The sequence below is a fragment of the Cetorhinus maximus genome, chromosome 19 (assembly GCF_964194155.1).
Source record: "Cetorhinus maximus chromosome 19, sCetMax3.hap1.1, whole genome shotgun sequence".
NCBI classification, from domain to species: Eukaryota; Metazoa; Chordata; class Chondrichthyes; order Lamniformes; family Cetorhinidae; genus Cetorhinus; species Cetorhinus maximus.
In genome coordinates, this window is record NC_135897.1 from 65,563,661 (window position 1) to 65,585,543 (window position 21,883).

General features: G+C 42.7%; 1 protein-coding gene across 4 annotated transcripts in view; it reads right to left on the bottom strand.

Annotated features, from left to right (window-relative positions):
- fxr1 (FMR1 autosomal homolog 1) overlaps positions 1 to 21,883 on the bottom strand; it is a 106,645-nt gene that overhangs the window by 49,531 nt on the left and 35,231 nt on the right. For all 4 annotated transcript variants that reach the window (XM_078563976.1, XM_078563974.1, XM_078563975.1 and 1 more), the window contains exons 6-10: positions 21,432 to 21,525; positions 20,539 to 20,655; positions 13,751 to 13,921; positions 3,631 to 3,709; positions 219 to 328 (exon numbers count right to left, since the gene is read on the bottom strand). In XM_078563976.1, the coding sequence (XP_078420102.1) occupies positions 219 to 328; positions 3,631 to 3,709; positions 13,751 to 13,921; positions 20,539 to 20,655; positions 21,432 to 21,525 (571 nt within the window). The remainder of the gene's footprint in view (positions 1 to 218; positions 329 to 3,630; positions 3,710 to 13,750; positions 13,922 to 20,538; positions 20,656 to 21,431; positions 21,526 to 21,883) is intronic.

Genomic DNA, 21,883 nt, shown 5'->3' on the forward strand with positions numbered 1-21,883 from the left:
TAACTCTGTTTCTCTCTCCACAGATACTGTCAGACCTTTTGCGTTTTCCCAGCATTTTCTGTTTTTATTTCAGGTTTCCAGCATCCACAGTATTTTGCTTTTATAAAAGAAAGAGGTGGTTGGATTTCCAATTAGAATCAAGTACAATGAGGATGGAGTTTCTAATAGCATGACAGAGTGCTGTATGAAAACATGTTATGAACACTTCAATAGATTACCTCTTCTCTGGGCTGTCTGCTGTCATTATCACCTTCAATTCGCACTCTCACTACTCCTGACTTATCCACTATCTCCTGAATAACCTTACCATTTTTGCCAATAACTTTTCCTGCAATAAAAGTGAGAAAGCATTAGCAATTTCACTTCAATTAAATACTCGAAATGTAAACCATTAACTGTTAAGATACACAAAAGCCAAAGTAAACAAAGGGAGGCTTGCTCAATGATCTTCACTCATCATAAGGAGCAATGTCCATAGATCTCACGGGTTTCATGCGTGAATGAACATGAAGAGTTTTACATAAACTGTCTGCTGATGAATGGCTGCTAATTGCCTGCTAACCTTTAATCTTATGTATTTTGTGTCTGAATTTTGGGGGTAGTCAAATGGATCAAATTGACATTTTCCAGTCAGAAATATTCCTAAAACTAATAGGGATAGATCAAGCATACATGGTTATCTGCCGTGGCCAATTCCAGTAACCAAGAAAATAGTCAGAAAATTTAATTTTCATAAATTCAAACTGGCTGAATCATTGCATTGAAATAAACAAGAGGTTTCGTGAACTGACTGTAATTCAGCAATATTGACTGTAATTGACTGTAATTCAGCAATAAATTTCAAAACTGCCATATAATAAGGCCATCTCAACTCATTCATCCCATCAGATCTTGGTGTCCCCCTTCATGGGCATTCAGCAGTTGACAACTCTATTACCACAGAAGTCAATCTCTCCTGTTGATCACTGCATGTTTATAACTTCCAGACATAAGTTCTAAATTTTACTGTTGCTAGTTCAAGACTGTGTGCCATGTTCCACTGCCACAATTTGAAATAATGCTGGATCTACCTCTTCTGTACTATTTACTATCTTATATGTGCCTCTAAGATCATAAGCCAAATCATATTCTTTCAATGCTGAAACGTCCAAGTTTCTGCAGCTGTTCTTCATAACTTAGTTGCCCAACACCACGGATCAGGTTATAGCTCTCAATGCAGTCTCCTCTACACTGGGGAGACTAAATGCAGACTAGATGAACACTTTGCGGAACACCTTTGCTCAGTCCGCAAGCATGACTCAGGCCTTCCTGTCACTTACCATTTCAACACACCATTTTGCTCTCATGCCTACATGTCTGTCCTTGGCCTGCTACAATGTTCCAGTGAAGCCCAACGCAAACTGGAGGAACAGCACTTCATCTTCCGATTAGGTAATTTACAGCCTTCCGGACTTAACATTGAGTTCAACAACTTCAGACCATGAACTCTCTCCTCCATCTTGACCCCTCTCCTCCATCTTGACCCCTTTTCTAATCCAATTGTATTTTTAATTTTAAATTTGCATTTATTTTTATTTTTTCTTTATTTACTTATTCATTTTTTAAAAAATCCTTTTTTCCTCAACCTCCCCCCAGCCAGCCATCTGTCACTTGCTTCTATGTTGTGCTTTCAAAGAGCACTGACCCTTGTTCTCATATCAACACATTCTGCTATCTTACCTTTATGCCACTATCAGCACCTTCTTTAGTCTTTGCCACTACCATTATCACTCCCTTTGCCTTGTGTCCATGATATCTTTGTCAATCTCTCCTTAGCTCCCACATACCCCTGACCTTCTATCTTGCTTCACCCCTCTTAAAAAGTATAAAATCGATCACATTTCTACTTCTCTTTAGCTCTGAAGAAGAGCCACATGGGCTCAAAATGTTAACTCTGTTTCTCGCTCCACAAATGCTGCCAGACCTGCCGAGTTTTTCCAGCACTTTGTTTTTATTTCAGATTTCCAGCATCTGCAGTATTTTGCTTTCATCACCAGGGATCAGTTTCATGCTTTTTTCCTGAATCTCTTCCAATGGTTTTGTCTTGATGATCAGGATTGAACACAGTTCTTAAATTTTTTTCTAAATTTATTCATTCACAGAATGTGGGCGTTGCTGGTAAGACCAGAACTTATTGCCTATCCCTAATGGCCCCAGAGATGGTGGTGTGAGAACTGCCTTCTTGCGCTGCTACAGTCCATGATGAGATGGGACTCCCACAGTGCTGTCGGGTGGGAGTGCCAAGATTCGGGCCAAGCGGTGATGAAGGAACAACAATATGTTTCCAAGTCAAGATAGTGCATGACTTGGAAAAAAAAATTGGAGGTGATGGCGTACCCATGCACCTGATCCTCCTTGTCCTTCTGGGTGGTAGAGGTTGCGGCTTTGGGGGGTACTATCCAAAAAGCCTTGACAAGTTGTTACAGTGCATCTTGTAGATAGTACACATGGCATCCATGTTGCACTGTTGGTGGAGGGAGTGAATGTCTAGGATGATGGATACCAATCAAGTGAGCCATTCTGTCCTGGATGGTGTCAAACTGAGTGTTGTTGGAGCTGCATTCATTCAGACACATGGAGTATTCCTAGCCTCTGACCTTCTCTTGTAGTCACGGTATTCATGTGACTAGTCCAGCCAAATTTCTGTTCAATCATAACCCCAGAATGGTGAAGTTGGGGATTCAGCAATGGTAATACTACTGAATGTCAAGGGAAGTGGTTAGACTCTCTTGTTGACTGGCACTTACATGGTGGAAATGTTGCTTGCCACCTATCAACCCAAGTCTGAATGTTGTCCAGGCCTTGCTGCATGTGGGTACAAACTGCTTCAATTTCTGAAGAATTGCGAATGGAACTCAATACTGTGTAATTATCAGCCAACTAACCCGCTTCTGACTTTATGATGGAGGGAAGGTCATCAATGGAACAGCTGAAGGAGGTTAGGTCTAGGACACTGCCCGAGGAATTCCTGCAGCAATGTTCTGGGGCTGAGATAGTTTGCATCCAACAATCACAACCATCTTCTATTGTGCTGGATATGACTCCTGCCAGTGGAAAGCTTCCCCTGGATTCCCAGTGATTTCAGTTATTCTGGGACTCCTTAATGCCACACACAGTCACATGCTGCCTAGATGTCAAGGGCAATCACTCTCACCTCAACTCTGGAGTTCAGTTATATTGCCCATGTTTGGAACAAGGCCGTTAACGAGGTCTAGAGCTAAATGGTCCTGGCGCAATCCAAACAGAGAACCTGAGAGCAAGTGCCGCTTGATAGCGCTGTCAATGACATCTTCCTTCACTTTGTTGATGATGGAGAGTAGGCTAATGGGCAGTAATTAGTTGGATTGAATTGGTCCTGCTTTCTGTGGCCGACCAGAGCTCTAAGCAGAGTATGACAAACTCAAACTTACGGTCTATGGTTCAGGTTAAAATAATTTGCTATTTGCCTACCTGGCTGCTGTTCTGGAGTGATGTTGAATGTTGAATTCCAAGTCAACTTAAACACCTAAAAGTCTTAACTTCATTCTTAGCTATTTTGATACCATTCATACAATATTTATGTCCATTTCAACTGCTATGTGCACTACTTACCTACTAAATCCCTGGGAACTTGAACAGAATCCTCCACAAACTCAAGATAACTTCTAGCCTTCTGGACTGCCTCTTCAGTCTGAAAACAGATTATTAAACATTTCGTATGTTATACTGACTGTGAAATACTCCATGCATGACGACCAGTTGTGTTGTCTGCATCTTCATTCTGATTATTTCTGCCACCGTGCGCCCCCTTTATACAAATACTGACACCCAGAAATCTCAAAGGTGGTGAAATTTCCACTCTTGTTCCCAATCAAAACACTGAGGGTATATTTTTTATGCTCATAAGGTTTCATTCTGGAATATTCTTTTAATTCTATTCTGAAATTATAAAAAGATTCACTATTTTGTGTGCGTCATCTGTCAAATATGCATCTACATCATGCATGTAAGGCACATGATGTTTTTGGGGCAAAAACAGGATAGTATTAATTATCACATAATATAATGCTCTTATTGCGATTATTAATTTAATTAGAACTAATTCGGTATCTGTTGACTGACAGGTAAGCTTGAGAAACAGATTTTTCTCCCCCAAAGTTACCTACAGGTCTTTTCTAAAAATACATCTTTTCTAAAATTATACTACATAGACTTAGTATGTTGTAAATACTTATAATTTTTCTAATCTTATAGACTAACATTTCACAGGTTCATGTCTCCCAGAACTGCCCCAATTGAACAGGCAAAGATGGTGGACTGCATTTGTCCTAAAACTGTTCTAGTGTGTTTAATGGAAGACAAAACTTTAAAACAGTCAGCAAATTCCTGCAAAAGTTCCCTCCACCACTCAACCATATGATAGTGCTGGGCCAGTAGTGATTTTCTCTTGGATCAGGCAGCTTGAGAGAGCTTTTGAATGCTTTAAAGAGGAATAATGCTCACCATTCCCTAGACTTACATTCCCTTTTACGCTTCATTAGTTTTATGTTTGAGATTCAATTCTAGACCATAGCCTGTAAATTATAAGAAAGGTAGATACCAGTGACCAGGTCACTTGGCAATACTGTTTAGTCACCAACCAGGTTAATAAAAATATAGACCATGTTTAAGCCAGAAAGGAGTCTTTTTGAAAAAAAATGGTGGATCAGTTTTCTTCCAGCAATTTCCAAGGTTCCAAGTCCCTAACTTACTTTCATTACTGACAGTTTTCTGAGTATCTTCAAGATGACAGTTTGCCTGTTCAAAATTGTGCACACTCTGAAGGTGACTTTTGAACGTAGAATTAGGAGTAGGCCATTCAGCCCCGAGCCTGCTCTACTATTCGATAAGGTCATGGCTGATCTGATTATGGCCTCAACTCCACTTTCCTGTCTTCCCCCGATAACCCTCGACTCCCTTGATCAATCAAAAATCTATCTAACTCAGCCTTGAATATATTCAATGACCCAGTCTCTACTGCTCTCTGTGGAAGAGAATTCCACAGACTAACGAACCTCAGAAAATATATTTTCCTTACCTCAGTCTTAAATGGGAGAATCCTAATTTTTAAACGGTGTCCTCTAGTTCTAGACTTCTCCTCTAGGGGAAATATCCTCTCAGCATCCACCCTGTCAAGTTCCCTCTGGATGTTAAATGTTTCAATAAGATCACCTTTCATTCTTCTAAATTCCAATGGGTATAGGCCCAGCCTGCTCAGCCTTTCCTCGTAAGACAACTCTTCGTCCCAGGAGTCAGTCGGGTAAACCTCCTTTGAGCTGCTAATGTAACTATATCCTTGCTTAAGTCATAAAACTAAAACTGTACACAATATTCCAGATGTGGTCTAACTAAAGCCCTGTACATATGCAGCAACACTTCCCTACTTTTATAATCTATTTCTCCTTGCAATAAACAACAAAATTCCATTTGCCTTCCTAATAACTTGCTGTGCCTGCATGCCAACTTTTTGTGATTCATGTACCAGGACACCCAGAACCCTTTTTTTAAATTCATTCACAGGATGTGGGCTTTGCTGGCTGGGCCAGCATATATTACCCATCCCTAGTTGCCCTAGAGAAGGTGGTGGTGAGCTGCCTTCTTGAACCACTGCAGTCCATGTGGTGTAGGTACACCCACAGTGCTGTTAGGAAGGGAATTCCAAGGTTTTGACCCAGTGACAGTGAAGGAACGGCGATATATTTCCAAGTCAGGATGGTGAGTGACTTGGAGGGGAACTTCCAGGTGGTGGTGTTCCCATCTATCTGCTGCCCTTGTCCTCCTAGGCGGCAATGGTCGTGAGTTTGGAAGGTGCTGTCTAAGGAGCCTTGGTGAATTCCTGTAGTGCATCTAGTAGATGGTACACGCTGCTACGATGTGTGCCGGTGGTGGAGGGAACGAATGTTTGTGGATGTGGTGCCAATCAAACGAACTGCTTTGTCCTGGACAGTGTCCAGCTTCTTCAGTGTTGTAGGAACTGCACTCATCCAGGCAAGTGGGGAGTATTCCATCACACTCCTGACGTGCTCTGTAGATGGTAGAAAGGCTTTGGGGAGTCAGGAGTTGAGTTACTCGTCACACGATTCCTAGACTCTGACCTGCTCTTGTAACCACAGTATTTATATGGCTAGTCCAGTTCAGTTTCTGGACAATTGTAACCCAGGATGTTGATTTTGGGGGATTCAGTGATGGTAATGCCACTAAACATCTAGGGGCGATGGTTGGATTCTCTCTTGTTGGAGATGGTTATTGCCTGACACTTGTGCGGTACGAATGTTACTTGCCACTTGTCAGCCCAAGCCTGGATATTGTCCAGGTCTTGCTGCATTTGGACATGGACTGTTTCAGAATCTGAGTCACAAATGGTGTTGAACATTGTGCAATCATCAGCGAACATCCCCACTTCTGATCTTATGGTGGAAGGAAGGTCATTGATGAAGCAGCTGAAGATGGTTGGGCTTAAGACACTGCCCTGAGGAACTCCTGCAGTGATGTCCTGGAGCTGAGATGACTGACCTCCAACAACCACAACCATCTTCCTTTGTGCTAGGTATGCGGAGAGTTTTCCCCCTCCCCGATTCCCATCGACTCCAGTTTTGCTGGGGCTCCTCGATGCCACACTCAGTCAAATGTAGCCTTGATGTCAAGGGCGGTCACTCACCTCACCTCGGGAGTTCAGCTCTTTTGTCCATGTTTGAACCAAGGCTGTAATGAGGTCAGGAGCTGAGTGGCCCTGGCGGAACCCAAACTGGGTTCCAAACCCAAATTGAGCAGGTTATTGCTAAGCAAGTGCTGCTTGATAGCACTGTTAATAATCCCTTCCATTACTTTACTGATGGAGAGTTGACTGATGGAGCGGTAATTGTTCAGGTTGGATTTGTCCTGCTTTGGGTGTACAGGACATACCTGGGCAATTTTCCACATAGCCAGGTAGATGCCAGTGTTGTAGCTGTACTGCAACAGCTTGGCTAGGGGCATGGCAAGTTCCGGAGCACAAGTCTTCAGTACTATTGCTGGAATGTTGTCAGGGCCTTTGCAGTATCCAGTGCCTTCAGCCGTTTCTTGATATCGCTTGGAGTGAATCAAATTGGCTGAAGACTGGCATCTGTGATGCTGGGGACCTCCAGAGGAGGCCGAGATGGATCATCCAATCAGCATTTCTGGCTGAAGATTGTTGTGAATGCTTCAGCCTTATCTTTTGCACTTCCGTGCTGGGCTTCTCCATCATTGAGGATGGGGATATTTGCGGAGCCACCTCCTCCAGTGAGTTGTTTAATTGTACACTATCATTCATGGCTGGATATGGCAGGACTGCAGAGCTTAGATCTGATCCGTTGGTTGTGGGATCACTTAGCTCCGTTTATCACTTGTTGCTTATGCTGTTTGGCATACAAGTAGTCCTGTTTTATAGCTTCACCAGGTTGACATCTCATTTTTAGGTATGCCTGGTGCTGCTCCTAGCAAGCCCTCCCGCACTCTTCATTGAACTAGGGTTGATACCCTGGCTTGATGGTAATGGTAGAGTGGGAGATATGCTGGGCCATGAGGTTACAGATTATGTTCCAGTACAATTCTGCTGCTGCTGATGACCCACAGCACCACATGGATGCCCAGTCTTGAGTTGCTAGATCTGTTCAAAATCCATCCCATTTAGTACGGTGGTAGTGCCACACATGATGGAGGGTATCCTCAATGTGAAGGCAGGATTTTGTCTCCACAATGTCTGTGCTGTGGTCACTCCTAACAATACCGTCATGGACAGATGCATCTGCGGCAGGCAGGTTGGTGAGGATGAGGTCAAGTATGTTTTTCCCTCTTGTTGGTTCCCTCACCACCTGCCACAGACCCAGTCTAGCATTTAGGACTTGGCCAGCTCAGTCATAGTGATGCTACCAAGCCTCTCTTGGCGATGGACATTGAAGTCCCCCACCCAGAGAACATTCTGTACTCTTGCAATGTTCAACATGGAGGAGCACTGATTCGTCAGCTGAGGGAGAGCAGTACATGGTAATCAGCAGTACATGGTAATCAGCAGGAGGTTTCCTTGCCCATGTTTGACCTGATGCCATAAGACTTCAGGACTCCCAGAGCTATATACCCTGCCTGTATACCACTCTGCTGGGTTTGTCCTGCCCAGGGATGGTGATGGTGGAGTCTGGGACATTATTTGAGATTAGCCCCCAGACATTGATGAGGACGACTTTGCAGGGTTGACAGGGCTGCAATTGCCGTTGTCGTTTCCAGTGCCTAGGTCGATGCCAGGTGATCCGTATGATTTGATTCCTTTTTGTGTCTTTCAGAGGGCATTTAAGGTCAATTAAGAGTCAATTGCTGTGGGTCTGGAGTCACATGTAGGCCAGGTAAGGACGACAGAAAACCAGATGAGTTTTTACAACAATCAACAATGGTTTCATGGTCATCATTGGAGTTTTTAATTTCAGACTTTTATTGAATTCAAATTCCACCATCTGCCGTGGCAGGTTTCGAATCCGGGTCCCCAGAGTATTACCCTGGGTCTCTGGGTTACTAGTCTAGCGACAATACCACTACGCCATCACCTCCCCTGTACCAGAGTCTCTTTCCATTAAAATAATATACTGCTTTTCTATTCTTCCTGTCAAAATGGACAGGTTCACATTTTACCACATTATACTCCATCTGCCAAATTTTGGTCACTCACTTAGCCTACCTAAATCCTTCTCTAGACTCTATGCCCTCTGGACAACTTACTTTCCTACCTATACTGTGTCATCAGCAAATTTAGCTGTTATACATTCAGTCCCTTCATCCAATCCATTGATATAGATTGTAAACAGTGCTTTTTGCTTCATGACTTCTCACCCCATTTTGCTGCTGTCAGACTCAGTGTCTTTACTGCTTTATTTCTTGATACAATAGCCCCCATTATCATCTTTTATGAAGAACTGATATTGCAAAAATGAGAAGCACAGTGCAGCATATCATGACTCATCCACCATTGTATCTTATTCATTTCAATTCTAGCATTTTATTAAGCCAGAAGATATGCACATAATTAGAACCTGAAATCCATATTGGCACAAGGAGTTCCAATGACAGTCACCGCTTTAGGGGTGCTTTTCAATAGTAATATATACCTCCAATTCAGTTTGGGGTTCAACTTTGTTGCAATATCTGGTGAATTCTAGTGGTGAGCTTTAGTTTTCTCAATACAATTAGATTTTTTTATCCCAAGAAGCTAAAGCTGACATAACGTGTAGACTATTGTTCAACTCTCAGTCCATATTAGGTGCATCATTTTTTTAATACATTTGTTATTGTGATGCAGATAACACTGAAAGTATAGACCTTCATAAAGCTGTTCTTATGCTGACTATATTAGTTAGGAATTCCAAGATTTTTTTAAATCCAGCTATGGAGGAGGATGGTCAGGATGGTGTTATGATTTGGAGGGGAACTTGGAGGTGATGGTATTGCCAAGAACTTACATTTCTGGGGTGTTACATGTTATAGGGCTGGGCTTTTCTGTCAAAGTAAGCTTGACCAGTTGTTGCAATGCACACATAGAAAATACAATCTGCAGCCACAGTTTGCTGGCTGTGGTTGTGGCTGTGGCAGAAATCCTCACCAAACATGCCTAAAGATATAAGCAAAAAACTGCGGATGCTGGAAATCCAAAACAAAAATAAAAATATCTGGAAAAACTCAGCAGGTCTGGTAGCATCTGCGGAGAGGAACACAGTTAATGTTTCGAGTCCATATGACTCTTCAACAGAACTAAATAAAAATAGAAAAAAGGTGAAATATAAGCTGGTTTAAGTGGGTGGGGTAGAGCTGGATAGAGGGCCAGTGATAGGTGGAGATAGCCAAAAGATGTCATAGACAAAAGGCCAAAGAGGTGTTGAAGGTGGTGATATTATCTAAGGAATGTGCTAATTAAGGGTAGAAAGCAGAACAAGCAAGGTACAGATAGCCTTAGTGGGGGTGGGGTGGGGTGAAGGGAAGGGATCGAAATAGGTAGAGATAAAACAATGGATGGAAATACATTTAAAAATAATGGAAATAGGTGGGAAAAGAAAATATATAAATTGGAAAAAAAAGGGGGGGGGAAATCGGAAAGGAGGAGAGAGTTCATGATCTAAAATTGTTGAACTCAATATTCAGTCCAGAAGGCTGTAATGTGCCTAGTCGGAAGATGAGGTGCTGTTCCTCCAGTTTGTGTTGAGCTTCACTGGAATAATGCAGCAGGCCAAGGACGGACATGTGGGCATGAGAGCAGGGTGGAGTGTTGAAATGGCAAGCGACAGGGAGGTCTGGGTCATGCTTGCGGACAGACCGAAGGTGTTCTGCAAAGCGATCACCCAGTCTGCGTTTGGTCTCTCCAATGTAGAGGAAACCGCATTGGGAGCAACGAATGCAGTAGACTAAATTGAGGGAAGTGCAAGTGAAATGCTGCTTCACTTGAAAGGAGTGTTTGGGCCCTTGGACGGTGAGAAGGGAAGTAAAGGGGCAGGTGTTGCACCTTCTGCAGTTGCATGGAAAGGTGCTGTGGGAGGGGGTTGAGGTGTAGGGAGTGATGGAGGAGTGGACCAGGGTGTCCCGGAGGGAATGATCCCTGTGGAATGCCGCCAGTAGGGGTGAAGGGAAGATGTGTTTGGTGGTGGCATCATGCTGGAGTTGGCGGAAATGGCGGAGGATGATCCTTTGAATGCGGAGGCTGGTGGGGTGATAAGTGAGGACAAGGGGGTCCCTATCATGGTTCTAGGAGGGAGAGGAAGGTGTGAGGGCGGATGCGCGGGAGATGGGCCGGACACGGTTGAGGGCCTTGTCAACCACTGTGGTGGAAAACCTCGGTTAAGGAAGAAGGAAGACATGTTAGAGGAACTGTTTTTGAAAGTGGCATCATCAGAACAGATGCGACAGAGGCGAAGGAACTGAGGGAATGGGATGGAGTCCTTACAGGAAGGGGGTGTGAGGAGCTGTAGTCGAGGTAGCTGTGGGAGTCGGTAGGCTTGTAATGAATATTGGTGGACAGTCTATCACCAGAAATTGAGACAGAGGTCAAGGAAGGGAAGGGAAATGTCAGAGATGGACCTTGTGAAAATGATGGAGGGGTGGAAATTGGAAGCAAAATTAATAAATTTTTCCAGGTCCAGACGAGAACATGAAGCAGCACCAAAGCAATCATCAATGTACCGGAGAAAGAGTTGTGGGAGGGGGCCGGAGTAGGACTGGAACAAGGAATGTTCCACATACCCCATAAAGAGACAGGCATAACTGGGGCTCATGTGGGTACCCATAGCCACACCTTTTATTCCTAAAGATATGAAGTGTCTTAGTTACATTCTGGGCTCCAGCATCTAAAAGTTAACAATACTTAACTGCTACCACCCACTGGAATGAAGTTGCTTGCCTTACAATGCCCAAGAGGATTAAAGTATTACCACAGTTTTTCAAAGGTGAAGTTCACATAAATGGCAAACTGTACCAGCTACCTTACCAGATTTACTTAAAATACTTCCTAGTAAACCTCTTTTTCCATAGGAAGAAATTTGGACTCAATATCAAATAGAGCTTGGTTCAAAGGTAATTGGTCAAGCTATATGAATGTTTGACTTGAAGCATAACTGAACCCAGCAACAGTTTTTCAGAATGGAGAGTGGCAGACAATGGTGTCCCCAAGGATCTGCGCTAGGACTACTGCTTTTTATGCTGTATATAAGTGCCTTGGATCTTGGAACGCAGAGCAAAATTTCAAAATTTGCTAAAGATGCCAAGTTTGGAGGAGTGGCAAACAGTGAAGATGATACGATTTGCCTGCAATGGGCCATAGATAGGCTCGCAGAATGGACAGACAAGTGGTAGATGGGCAGGTAGGGGGGTGGCTGGTTTAGTTACAAAATTAGGTTGGAAAAGGCTAGGCTTATCACAGACACAGAATTGTTACAGCACAGAAGGCCATTCAGCCCATCATGTCCGTGCTGGCTCTCTTAAGGAGCAATTCGCGTAGTGCCACTTTCCCGCCTTCTCACCACATCCTTACACATTTCCCCTTTACAGATATTTAGAAAATTGAGAAAAATTTATGAAATAGAAGGCCACTCTGCCCATTGTGTCTGCACTGGCCAAAAAATAAGCCATCAGCCTAATCCCATTTTCCAACACTTGGTCAGTAGCCCTGGAGGTTACAGGACTTCAGGTGCATATCCAGACACTTTTTAAATCAATTGAGGGTTTCTGCCTCTACTACCCTTTTGGGTAGTGAGTTCCCGACCCCTACCACCCTCTGGGTTAAAATTTCTTTCCTCATCTCTCCTCTAATCCTTCCACATTAAATCTATGCCCCCTAGACACTGACCTTTCTGCTAAGGGAAATAGGTACTTCCCACCCACTCTTTCCAAGCCTTTCACAGCCTTGTACACCTCAAACAAATCCCCTCCTCTGTTCCACGGAAAACAACCCCAGCCTAACCAATCTTTCCTCATTGCTATAATTTTCCAGTCCTGGCAACATCCTCATAAATTTCTCTGTACTCTCTAGTGCAACTACATCCTTTCTGTAATGAGGCGACCAAAACTGCAGGCAGTACTCAAATTGGGGCCTAATTAGTGTTTTATATAGCTCCAGCATAATCTCCCTGCTGTTCTCCTTGGTGCAAAAGAGATTGAGGGGTTTTTTGAAAGAGGTGTACAAGATTAAAACAGGTTTAGGTAAGATAGACAAGAAAAAATTCTCCCCATTAGCCAGCTATACAAGGACTAGGGGGCACAGATTTAAGATTTTGAGCAAGAGATGCAGGGAGAATGCGAGGAAGGACTTTTTTTTTCCCCAAATGCAGCGAGTGGTAATGACCTGGAACTCGATGCCCACAGGTGTGGTTGAAGCTAAAGCATGATTTTAGAAGAAAATTAGATTAGCAACTGAAGGAAATAAACTTGCAGGGCTACAGCGACTAAGCAGGGGATTAGGACTTACTAGGTTGCTCCACAGGGAGCAACCAAATGGCCTTGTTCTGTGCCATAAATGAGTATTACTCCAAGAAGTGGAAAAGGCAGCCCTAAACAATCCAAGAGAAGCTGTATGAATTGTAACTATACAGGCACTTTATAAAAAGTTTTCTTGGTCATCTCACAAGGTTTATAGTGCATGAAGCTTAGCAAACTTTTGCAAAGTACTACGAATGGCCCAAGGGAGAGGGGAGTAAAAAGTCTCCACTCTTAGTATTTACACAACTACATTGACATTAACTGTCTAAGCTCACATGGAAAATGCCCTTCTTGGGTAAGTGTTGGACCATAGCCATATACAAAGTTATTGCTGCAAGTGATGAAGCTATTAGAAAAATCTTGATTTGATAACATTCACTAACTTCTGACTTTTCCATTAAAACTGAAAGACACTTTGTCCAAGTGGTTCTTGTGGATGGAGAAAGAGTAATGAAAAATGAGGCACCTGAAATAGAGATTGTTTTAACTGCATATGGGACAGTACAGTTACAGACAAAAGTATTCTTTACCCAAACCTAATCAAGAAGTAACTTAATACTAAGGTTCCATAGATCTGTAACATGTATTTAAATCAAAATTATTGGCCACTTTCTTCTAAAGTTCTTTGGAAGAATAATGCTAAGTTTTTATTTTCATGTCATCACTTTGTTAACTGTCAAGGTGTTCAAAAATATCTAAGGATTTTTTTAAAATGTGCCTGTGAGCTTACCTCTCCATAAATCCTGAATGTACCAGTTTCTTCATCAAGCTCAATTGCTGTGACACCAGAAACCTTTCTTGCTTGCTGAATATTGGAACCATGGGTTCCGATTGCTAGACCCATAAGATCCTCTCTGACAGTGAATTCCTCTTGGAATGCAGCTGCTAGCTGCTTGGTACTCTGGTGGTTAAAAATCACAAGAGCTAATTATTTCAGCTGATGCACAGCAGACATTTGGGTAGTCCATGAATAAATAGTGAACAGAGAGCAGTTTAAATGAGAATTTTTTAAAGTTTTTCTTTAAAAAAAAAAGCATTAATTTTGCATGTAAAACCTGGTTTATGCCATTCATTTAAATAGGTAAGCTTGAATACTAATGATTCTGTTGGTAGCAATTACATTTGCTGACAAAAGCAATTAAAATTTCCAACAATGAAACACCATTTACACGATGCAAAAAACTTAAATATCCTGAATTCCTAATTTAACACAGTAGCATTGTACACATTGTATCAATGCTATGGAAGAGGTGGATGTGAGTTCAAGCTCCCAATCTGAGCTGTGCTGTGAAGAGAAGTGGATAAGTGGAGCTGGAACACCTCGCTAATCAACTGTGAAGCACCCTCGGGCTACCAATGTAACATCAGTGATGGTCTCTCAGAATACCACCCATCCTCTTGATAGCAGGATATAAATGGTTTAACAGAACAAACTAAGTAATTCAAAACATCTTGAATCTCCAAGGCACACAATTTTTAGTGGTCAATTCTATGCACTCAAACTGAAGTGTTCAAGTACTCTTAAGGAAAGAGATTAAATAGTCAACTGGTTTGCAAAATGAAGACAGTCTACTTAGGTGACATTTCTACTAGTATGAAGAAATGCTTTAAATGCAAACACGTGAACCAGCATAGCTGGCTATTCATAGGATCTGTCTTTTTTTGGAATGTTGCAAATGAATCAACATATGGTATACAATGCAGCAGTTCATTAGGGATATAGAAACTGAATTAGGTTGTTTCGTCCACCATTCAATGAGATCATGACCAATCTGTGACCTAACTCCATATAACCGATAGTGCCCAAATCTCTTAATCTAAATGTATTAAAAATATCAACAACCTCAAATTTAAAATCAATAATTGATCTAGCATCAACTGCAGTTAACGGAACAGTTTCAAACTTCTACCAACCTATGTAGAAGTATTTCCTAATTTCACTCCTGAAAGGTCTGACTCTAATTTTTTTAGGCAATGCCCCCTGTCCTTGACTCCCCAATCAGCAGAAATAATTTTTATCTACTCTCTGTTCCCCTTAATATCCTGAAAATGTCAATTAAATTCCCTCTAAACTTCTAAATTCAGGGGAATACAACCCTAATTTGTGTAATCTCTCCTCACAATTTAGCCCCTGGAGTTCAGGTACTTTTCAAGTAAATCTATACTGAACGTCCTGCAAGGCCAAATATCATTCCTAAGGAGTGGTACCCAGAACTGCCCTCAACACTCCAGGTTTGGTCAAACGAGAGGTTTGTACAGCTGAAGCATGACTTCTACACCCTTGTATTCTAGTCCTCTATTTATAAAGGCCAGTATCCATTAGCCTCTTTGATTATTTTCTGTGCTTGTTCATGATATTTTAATAATCTACTTACTTGGCCCCGGCAGCCCCCCCCACCACCCCCCCGCCTCTCTCACACACACACACACACACACACACACACATAGTCTCTTCGAGTCTCCTCTGTTTCTAGCTTTTCACTGCAAGTTTTCACAATAAGTTCCACAAAATTTACAATCAAGTTACTTCAGAAACTGCACTTTGCTTTAGGCTCTATGTATAGCTTTCATCCTCTATGTCACAGGAAAGAAAACCATGCAACTTAAGCTGGATTCTCTTTTCCCAGAACTTCTAGACATAACTTAAGAATCGATCAGTGGAATAATACAATTTGTGTGGTTTTTTTTTAATATTCTCTCTCCCCATTAGTTTTCCTCAATAAATCCTACTCCTTTTTAAGCCAGAATTATTTCTCTTCTTATTTGCCATTCTTTAAAAAAGCCTCAATTCCTGCTACTAGTTCTATCAATTTAGAATTATTTTTAATCACATTATAAGCATATTTGCAGATTTTGAAAAGTAGAGCTCCCAGGAGGTGGATGTGAAAACAATTTCTCTGTCTGCTTAGTTTCCAATCTGAGTTGTGCTGTAAAGTGAATAAATGGAGCTGGAACACCTCACCAATCAGTTGTGAAGTACCTACAGGCTACCTGTGATGGTCTCCAAGTACCACCCATTCTCTTGTTGGCAGGATATAAATGGATTAACAGAACAAATATAACAGAACAAAATAATTCTAAACACCTTGAATCTCCAAGGTGAACAAAGTAGTACCATTGGTTGCTGTTCTCTGCTTTACTGATTATTCTTATCTTACACATTGTAAGAGCAACATTTCTCATTCTCATTAAGAAATTTAATTGTTGCTGCTGCTCAGGGTGCAATTTTCTTAGGCGATTGAGCATCGTAGGATGCCTAAATATACCCCCTTCTGTGGAAGTAGCATAAATTAAGTTACATTGAAGTACACTGCAATTTCCTATCAATTAAACACATTTTTGATCTACTTTATCTATTGTCCAACAACATAAGCCAATATTGCCAATAACCCCTGCTGAAGTCCGATGTTTCTTAAAGTCAAAATACAGTTGATTAGTGGGGCTAGTTGCATCTTCAAAATTAAAAATACCAAGTTAGTGCAACACAATCTTTGATTTATCTTTGTTTAATACATTTAATTAGTGCTATTGTTCAGTTATGTTTCCCCCAATAATTTGTAATTATAGGCAGCATGCCTGCATACAACTCCTAAGTGAACCTCCTGCTCTTCAAAATGATCTCCATCTCTTGGCAGTAAGTTTCTGAATAATTCTACCAAGTATCTTCTATTTAATGTGTCTCATGCATTACAAATCACAGAAAAAAATCTTGCCTTTGTTAATGCGCAAGTTACTTTTCCTCTAGAATGAAGGACCCAAAAATAATCAGAAAGGTTGCAGAAATTAACGGTGTTTAAAAATTCAGTATTATTTTTTGATTATCTACACCTCTTACCTGGCTTGTCGGTTACAGTCAAGCCTAATCTCCTCTGAGATTAGTTCAGCCGAAGGGTCATGAAGACTCGGAGCGTTGGCTGGTTTCTTCTCCGCCGATGCTGCCGGGCCTGCTGAGTTTTTCCAGGTAGTTCTGTTTTTGTTTTGGATTTCCAGCATCCGCAGTAGCTTTTAGCTTTTTGTTTTTATCTCTGTGTTTAATTGACTGCCACCTCTCTTCAAGAAATGCCCTCTCTGAAGAAGTATGGTTCTGTTCTCCGACAGGATTTCCGCCTGTCTCTTCTGCCCTGCTCACCTTCATTGCTTTCCATTTCTCTCCTGGTGTTTGACAAGGTGTTTACTAAAACCCGCTTTCACAGCCATATCTCCTTTCTCAGTGACTGTCTCCGTCTCCGACTCACCCCACGTGGATTTCAACTGAAATTCCATCCCTCTTGTTTCGAACCCACCCAGGATTACAGGTATCTCCGGGACATAAAACGTTTCTCGGACTGCTGTTCCCGTCGCATTCTGAGATCCACACTCAGTGCCATGCGCCGCCATATGAACACACTCGACCTCTCCCTCCAGCAGCATCGCCGCACCCTTTTTCAAAGCTGCGCGTGCCCCCAGTTTCATTTTATTCTTCGCCTTATCCGTCGCCTCAACAAGAAACTTTTTCTCTTTCTCTCAAGTGCTAAGGAACGCAAGCTCCAACAACTCATCGACACCAACACCCATCTGGGACGCTCCACCCCTGCTTGTCCCTCCGTCCCCACCCCATCTTCCAATCCCAGCCCCAGCCGCGTATTCACTATACCCCCTGACCTTCCCCTCTCTGATGCTGAACGTTCAGTGCTCAGCTAAGGACTTAGTTTCATACCCTTACGCCCTCATCTCAATGAATTTCGGGCTCGGCATGATGCTGAACTCTTCTTCCGCCGTCTTCGTCTCCGTGCTCACTTCTTTGGGCAGGAGTCCTCTCCCCGTTCAACGGATCCTTTTACTCACCTCCAATATTCTCCCTCCACCTGGACCCCTCCCTCTGGATTCTTACCTTCTCTTGATCTTTTCATTGAGAACTGTCGGCGTGACATTAGTTGTCTCAATTTCTCTGCTACTCTCACCCATTCTAATCTGTCTCTCTCTGAACTCACTGCACTCCGTTCTCTCAGGTCCAACCCCAACATTGTCATCAAACCCGCTGACAAGGGTGGTACTGTTGTTGTCTGGCGCATTGACCTCTACCTCGCGGAGGCTGAGCGTCAACTCGCAGATGTTTCCTCCTACCTCTCCCTGGACCATGACCCCACCACAGAATCAAGTCATTGTTTCCAGGACTGTCACTGACCTCATCTCCTCTGGAGATCTTCCTCCCACAGCTTCCAACCTGATAGTCGCCCAACCTCGGACGGCCCGCTTCTACCTCCTACCCAAAATCCACAAACAGAACTGTCCTGGCAGACCGATCGTGTCAGCCTGTTCCTGCCCCACGGAACTCATTTCTCGTTATCTTGACTCCCTTCTCTCTCCCCTTGTCCAGTCCCTTCCCACCTACATCAGTGATTCCTCTGACACCTTACGTCACATCAACAATTTCCAGTTCCCTGGCCCCAACCGCTTCCTCTTCACCATGGATGTCCAATCCCTCTACACCTCCATCCCCCACCAGGATGGTCTGAGGGCCCTTAGCTTCTTCCTTGAACAGAGGCCCGAACAATCCCCATCCACCACTACTCTCCTCCGTCTGGCTGAACTTGTTCTCACACTGAACAATTTCTCCTTTAACTCCTCTCACTTCCTCCAAATAAAAGGTGTGGCTATGGGTACCCGCATGGGCCCCAGCTATGCCTGTCTCTTTATGGGGTATGTGGAACATTCCTTGTTCCAGTCCTACTCCGGCCCCCTCCCACAACTCTTTCTCCGGTACATCGATGATTACTTCGGTGCTGCTTCATGCTCTCGTCGGGACCTGGAAAAATTTATTAATTTTGCTTCCAATCTCCACCCCTCCATCATTTTCACATGGTCCGTCTCTGACACTTCTCTTCCCTTCCTTGACCTCTCTGTCTCAATTTCTGATGATAGACTGTCCACCAATATCCATTACAAGCCTACCGACTCCCACAGCTACCTCGACTACAGCTCCTCACACCCCGCTTCCTGTAAGGACTCCATCCCATTCTCTCAGTTCCTTCGCCTCCGTCGCATCTGTTCTGATGACGCTACCTTCAAAAACAGCTCCTCTGACATGTCCTCCTTCTTCCTTAACCGAGGTTTTCCACCCACGGTCGTTGACAGGGCCCTCAACCGTGTCCGGCCCATATCCCGCGCATCCTCCCTCACGCCTTCTCCTCCTTCCCAGAAACATGATAGGGTCCCTCTTGTCCTCACTTATCACCCCACCAGCCTCCGCATTCAAAGGATCATCCTCCGCCATTTCCGCCAACTCCAGCATGATGCCACCACCAAACACATCTTCCCTTTACCCCCCCGACGGCATTCCGTAGGGATCGTTCCCTCCGGGACACCCTGGTCCACTCCTCCATCACCCCCTACTCCTCAACCCCCACCTATGGCACCTCCCCATGCCCACGCAGAAGATGCAACACCTGCCCCTTCACTTCCTCTCTCCTCACCGTCCAAGGGCCCAAACACTCCTTTCAAGTGAAGCAGCATTTCACTTGCATTTCCCCTAACTTAGTCTACTGCATTCGTTGCTCCCAATGCGGTCTCCTCTACATTGGAGACACCAAACGCAAACTGAGCAACCGCTTTGCAGAACACCTGCGGTCTGTCCGCAAGAAAGACCCAAACCTCCCTGTCGCTTGCCATTTTAACACTCCACCCTGTTCTCTTGCCCACATGTCTGTTCTTGGCTTGCTGCATTATTCCAGTGAAGCCCAACGCAAACTGGAGGAACAGCATCTCATCTTCCGACTAGGCACTTTACAGCCTTCCGGGCTGAATATTGAATTCAACAACTTTAGATCTTAAACTCCCCCTCCCCCCATCCCCACCCCGTTTCTCCCCCTCCCTTTTTTTTCAATAATTTATATAGATTCTTCTTTTCCCACCTATTTCCATTATTTTTAAATCTAAAACTAAAACTTTGTTAGGCTTTCCACCCCACCCCCACTAGAGCTGTACCTTGAGTATCCTGTCTTCCATTCTTAATTAGCACTTTTCTTAGACAATATCACCACCTTCAACACTTCTTTGATCCTTTTGTATGTGACATCTTTTGATTATCTGCTCCTATCACTGCCTGCTTATCTCCACAACCACCACACCCTCAACTTCTCTCTCTCCCCCCGCTCCCCCCACCTTAGACCAGCTTGTATTTCACCTTTCTCCTAACTATACTCAGTTCTGCCGAAGGGTCATGAAGACTCTGATTTAACTGATTTCTTCTCCACCGATGCTGCCAGACCTGCTGAGTTTTTCCAGGTAATTCTGTTTTTGTTCCTAATCTCCTCTGCCATTTGATCTGGCACAAACAATATGTATACATTCAAAATGAAAGTTGCCTTTCATCTCCCCTTCACGTCATGTTATTTTTCTATTTCATTCATCACTTTTAAAAAGTTTTTTTTATATTAAATGTACTTTACATCCTTCATCTCCTGAAAAAACATTGATTAGCAACTCACGCATAACAGTCTTTGAAAATAAGTTTTGATGGGACAATATATGTTTGCTTACCTCCAAATGTTTTGTTGCCTCTTCATTTCTGGACACAAGCATGAGTTTTGTACGAATGCTACGCAAGTGCATATCACTAAGAATGCTAACTCTCTTCACTGTGGCTTCTTTGGTAGACTAAATTAAAAAAAAACACTTCTGTACGATTTTCATAAAACAAAACTTAATTTAAAAAAATTCCAGCAATGCTCCATACAGTTACTTGCAGCTTACTAGCATATTCTGAGTCAAGCATATCCACTGTAAACATTAGTGTGAATTTAGCTACAAGAGTATCTTATTCTCATTTGCCAATTTATCATTTGCTTGAAATCAAAACTATTTATTAAACTTCCATGATTGTAACATCTCAGTAAAAATGTAAGAAGAAATACACCATACTCAAGTGTGCACTTCCATTCCCATCCTATTTCTATATCCCTTGGTTCCTTAGTGCCCAAAAAAAATCTATCGGTCTCAGTTTTGAGTATACTCAATGAATTAGCATCCAAAGATCTCTGTGGTAGAGAAATCTAAAGATTCAGACCTTCTGAGTGAAGACATTTCTCCTCACCCGAGCCCTAAATGGCTAACCAACTTATCTAAAGACAATAATCCCTAGTTCTAGACTCTCCACATACAGGTAACAGCCTCTCAGCACCTACCCAATCTAGCCCTCAGAATTTTAAACATTTCAATTAGATCATCTCTCACGCTTCCACTCAATTCCCAGCTCATATGCCAGCCCTCTCACCCCCAGAATCAATCTAATGAACTTCCATTTCACCCCCTCAAAGGTTAAGTACATCCTTCCTTAGAGACCAACTCTACACAGTGGTGTGGGCTCACTGAAGCCCTATAATGATAGCAAAAATCATTCTTGAGAATTAAATCTAAACATCTTCAGTTCTTACCAAAACCAACAACTGACCAGTGTCAGCACTATAGAAAATGCAGTCTGCTTCAGTTGCTTTCTTAAAATCCTTATGTGCATTTTCGTGTGCACAGCTGGATGAGAAAAAAAAGCAGTGTTAAATCCAGATAATATATACTATGCAATCAGCAACAAAAACAAGCACTACAACCGAATTAAAAGCAATCATTTTCCAAAAACAAAAGCCATGCTTTAAACCAAATACGAAAATTGTAATATTGGAATAATTTGACTTTAAGGGTAATGAAGGCAAAATCTTCTTTGGATCATCGAATCAAACATCACAGGAGGCAGCAATTCAACCCATCATGCCTGTACCGACTCAGTAAAAGAGTAAAATCCATGTATCCCACATGCCTACTCTTACCCCACAGTTCTGAATTTTTTTCTTTTCCAAGTATAAATGAAACTCCCTTTTGAAAGTTACTATTG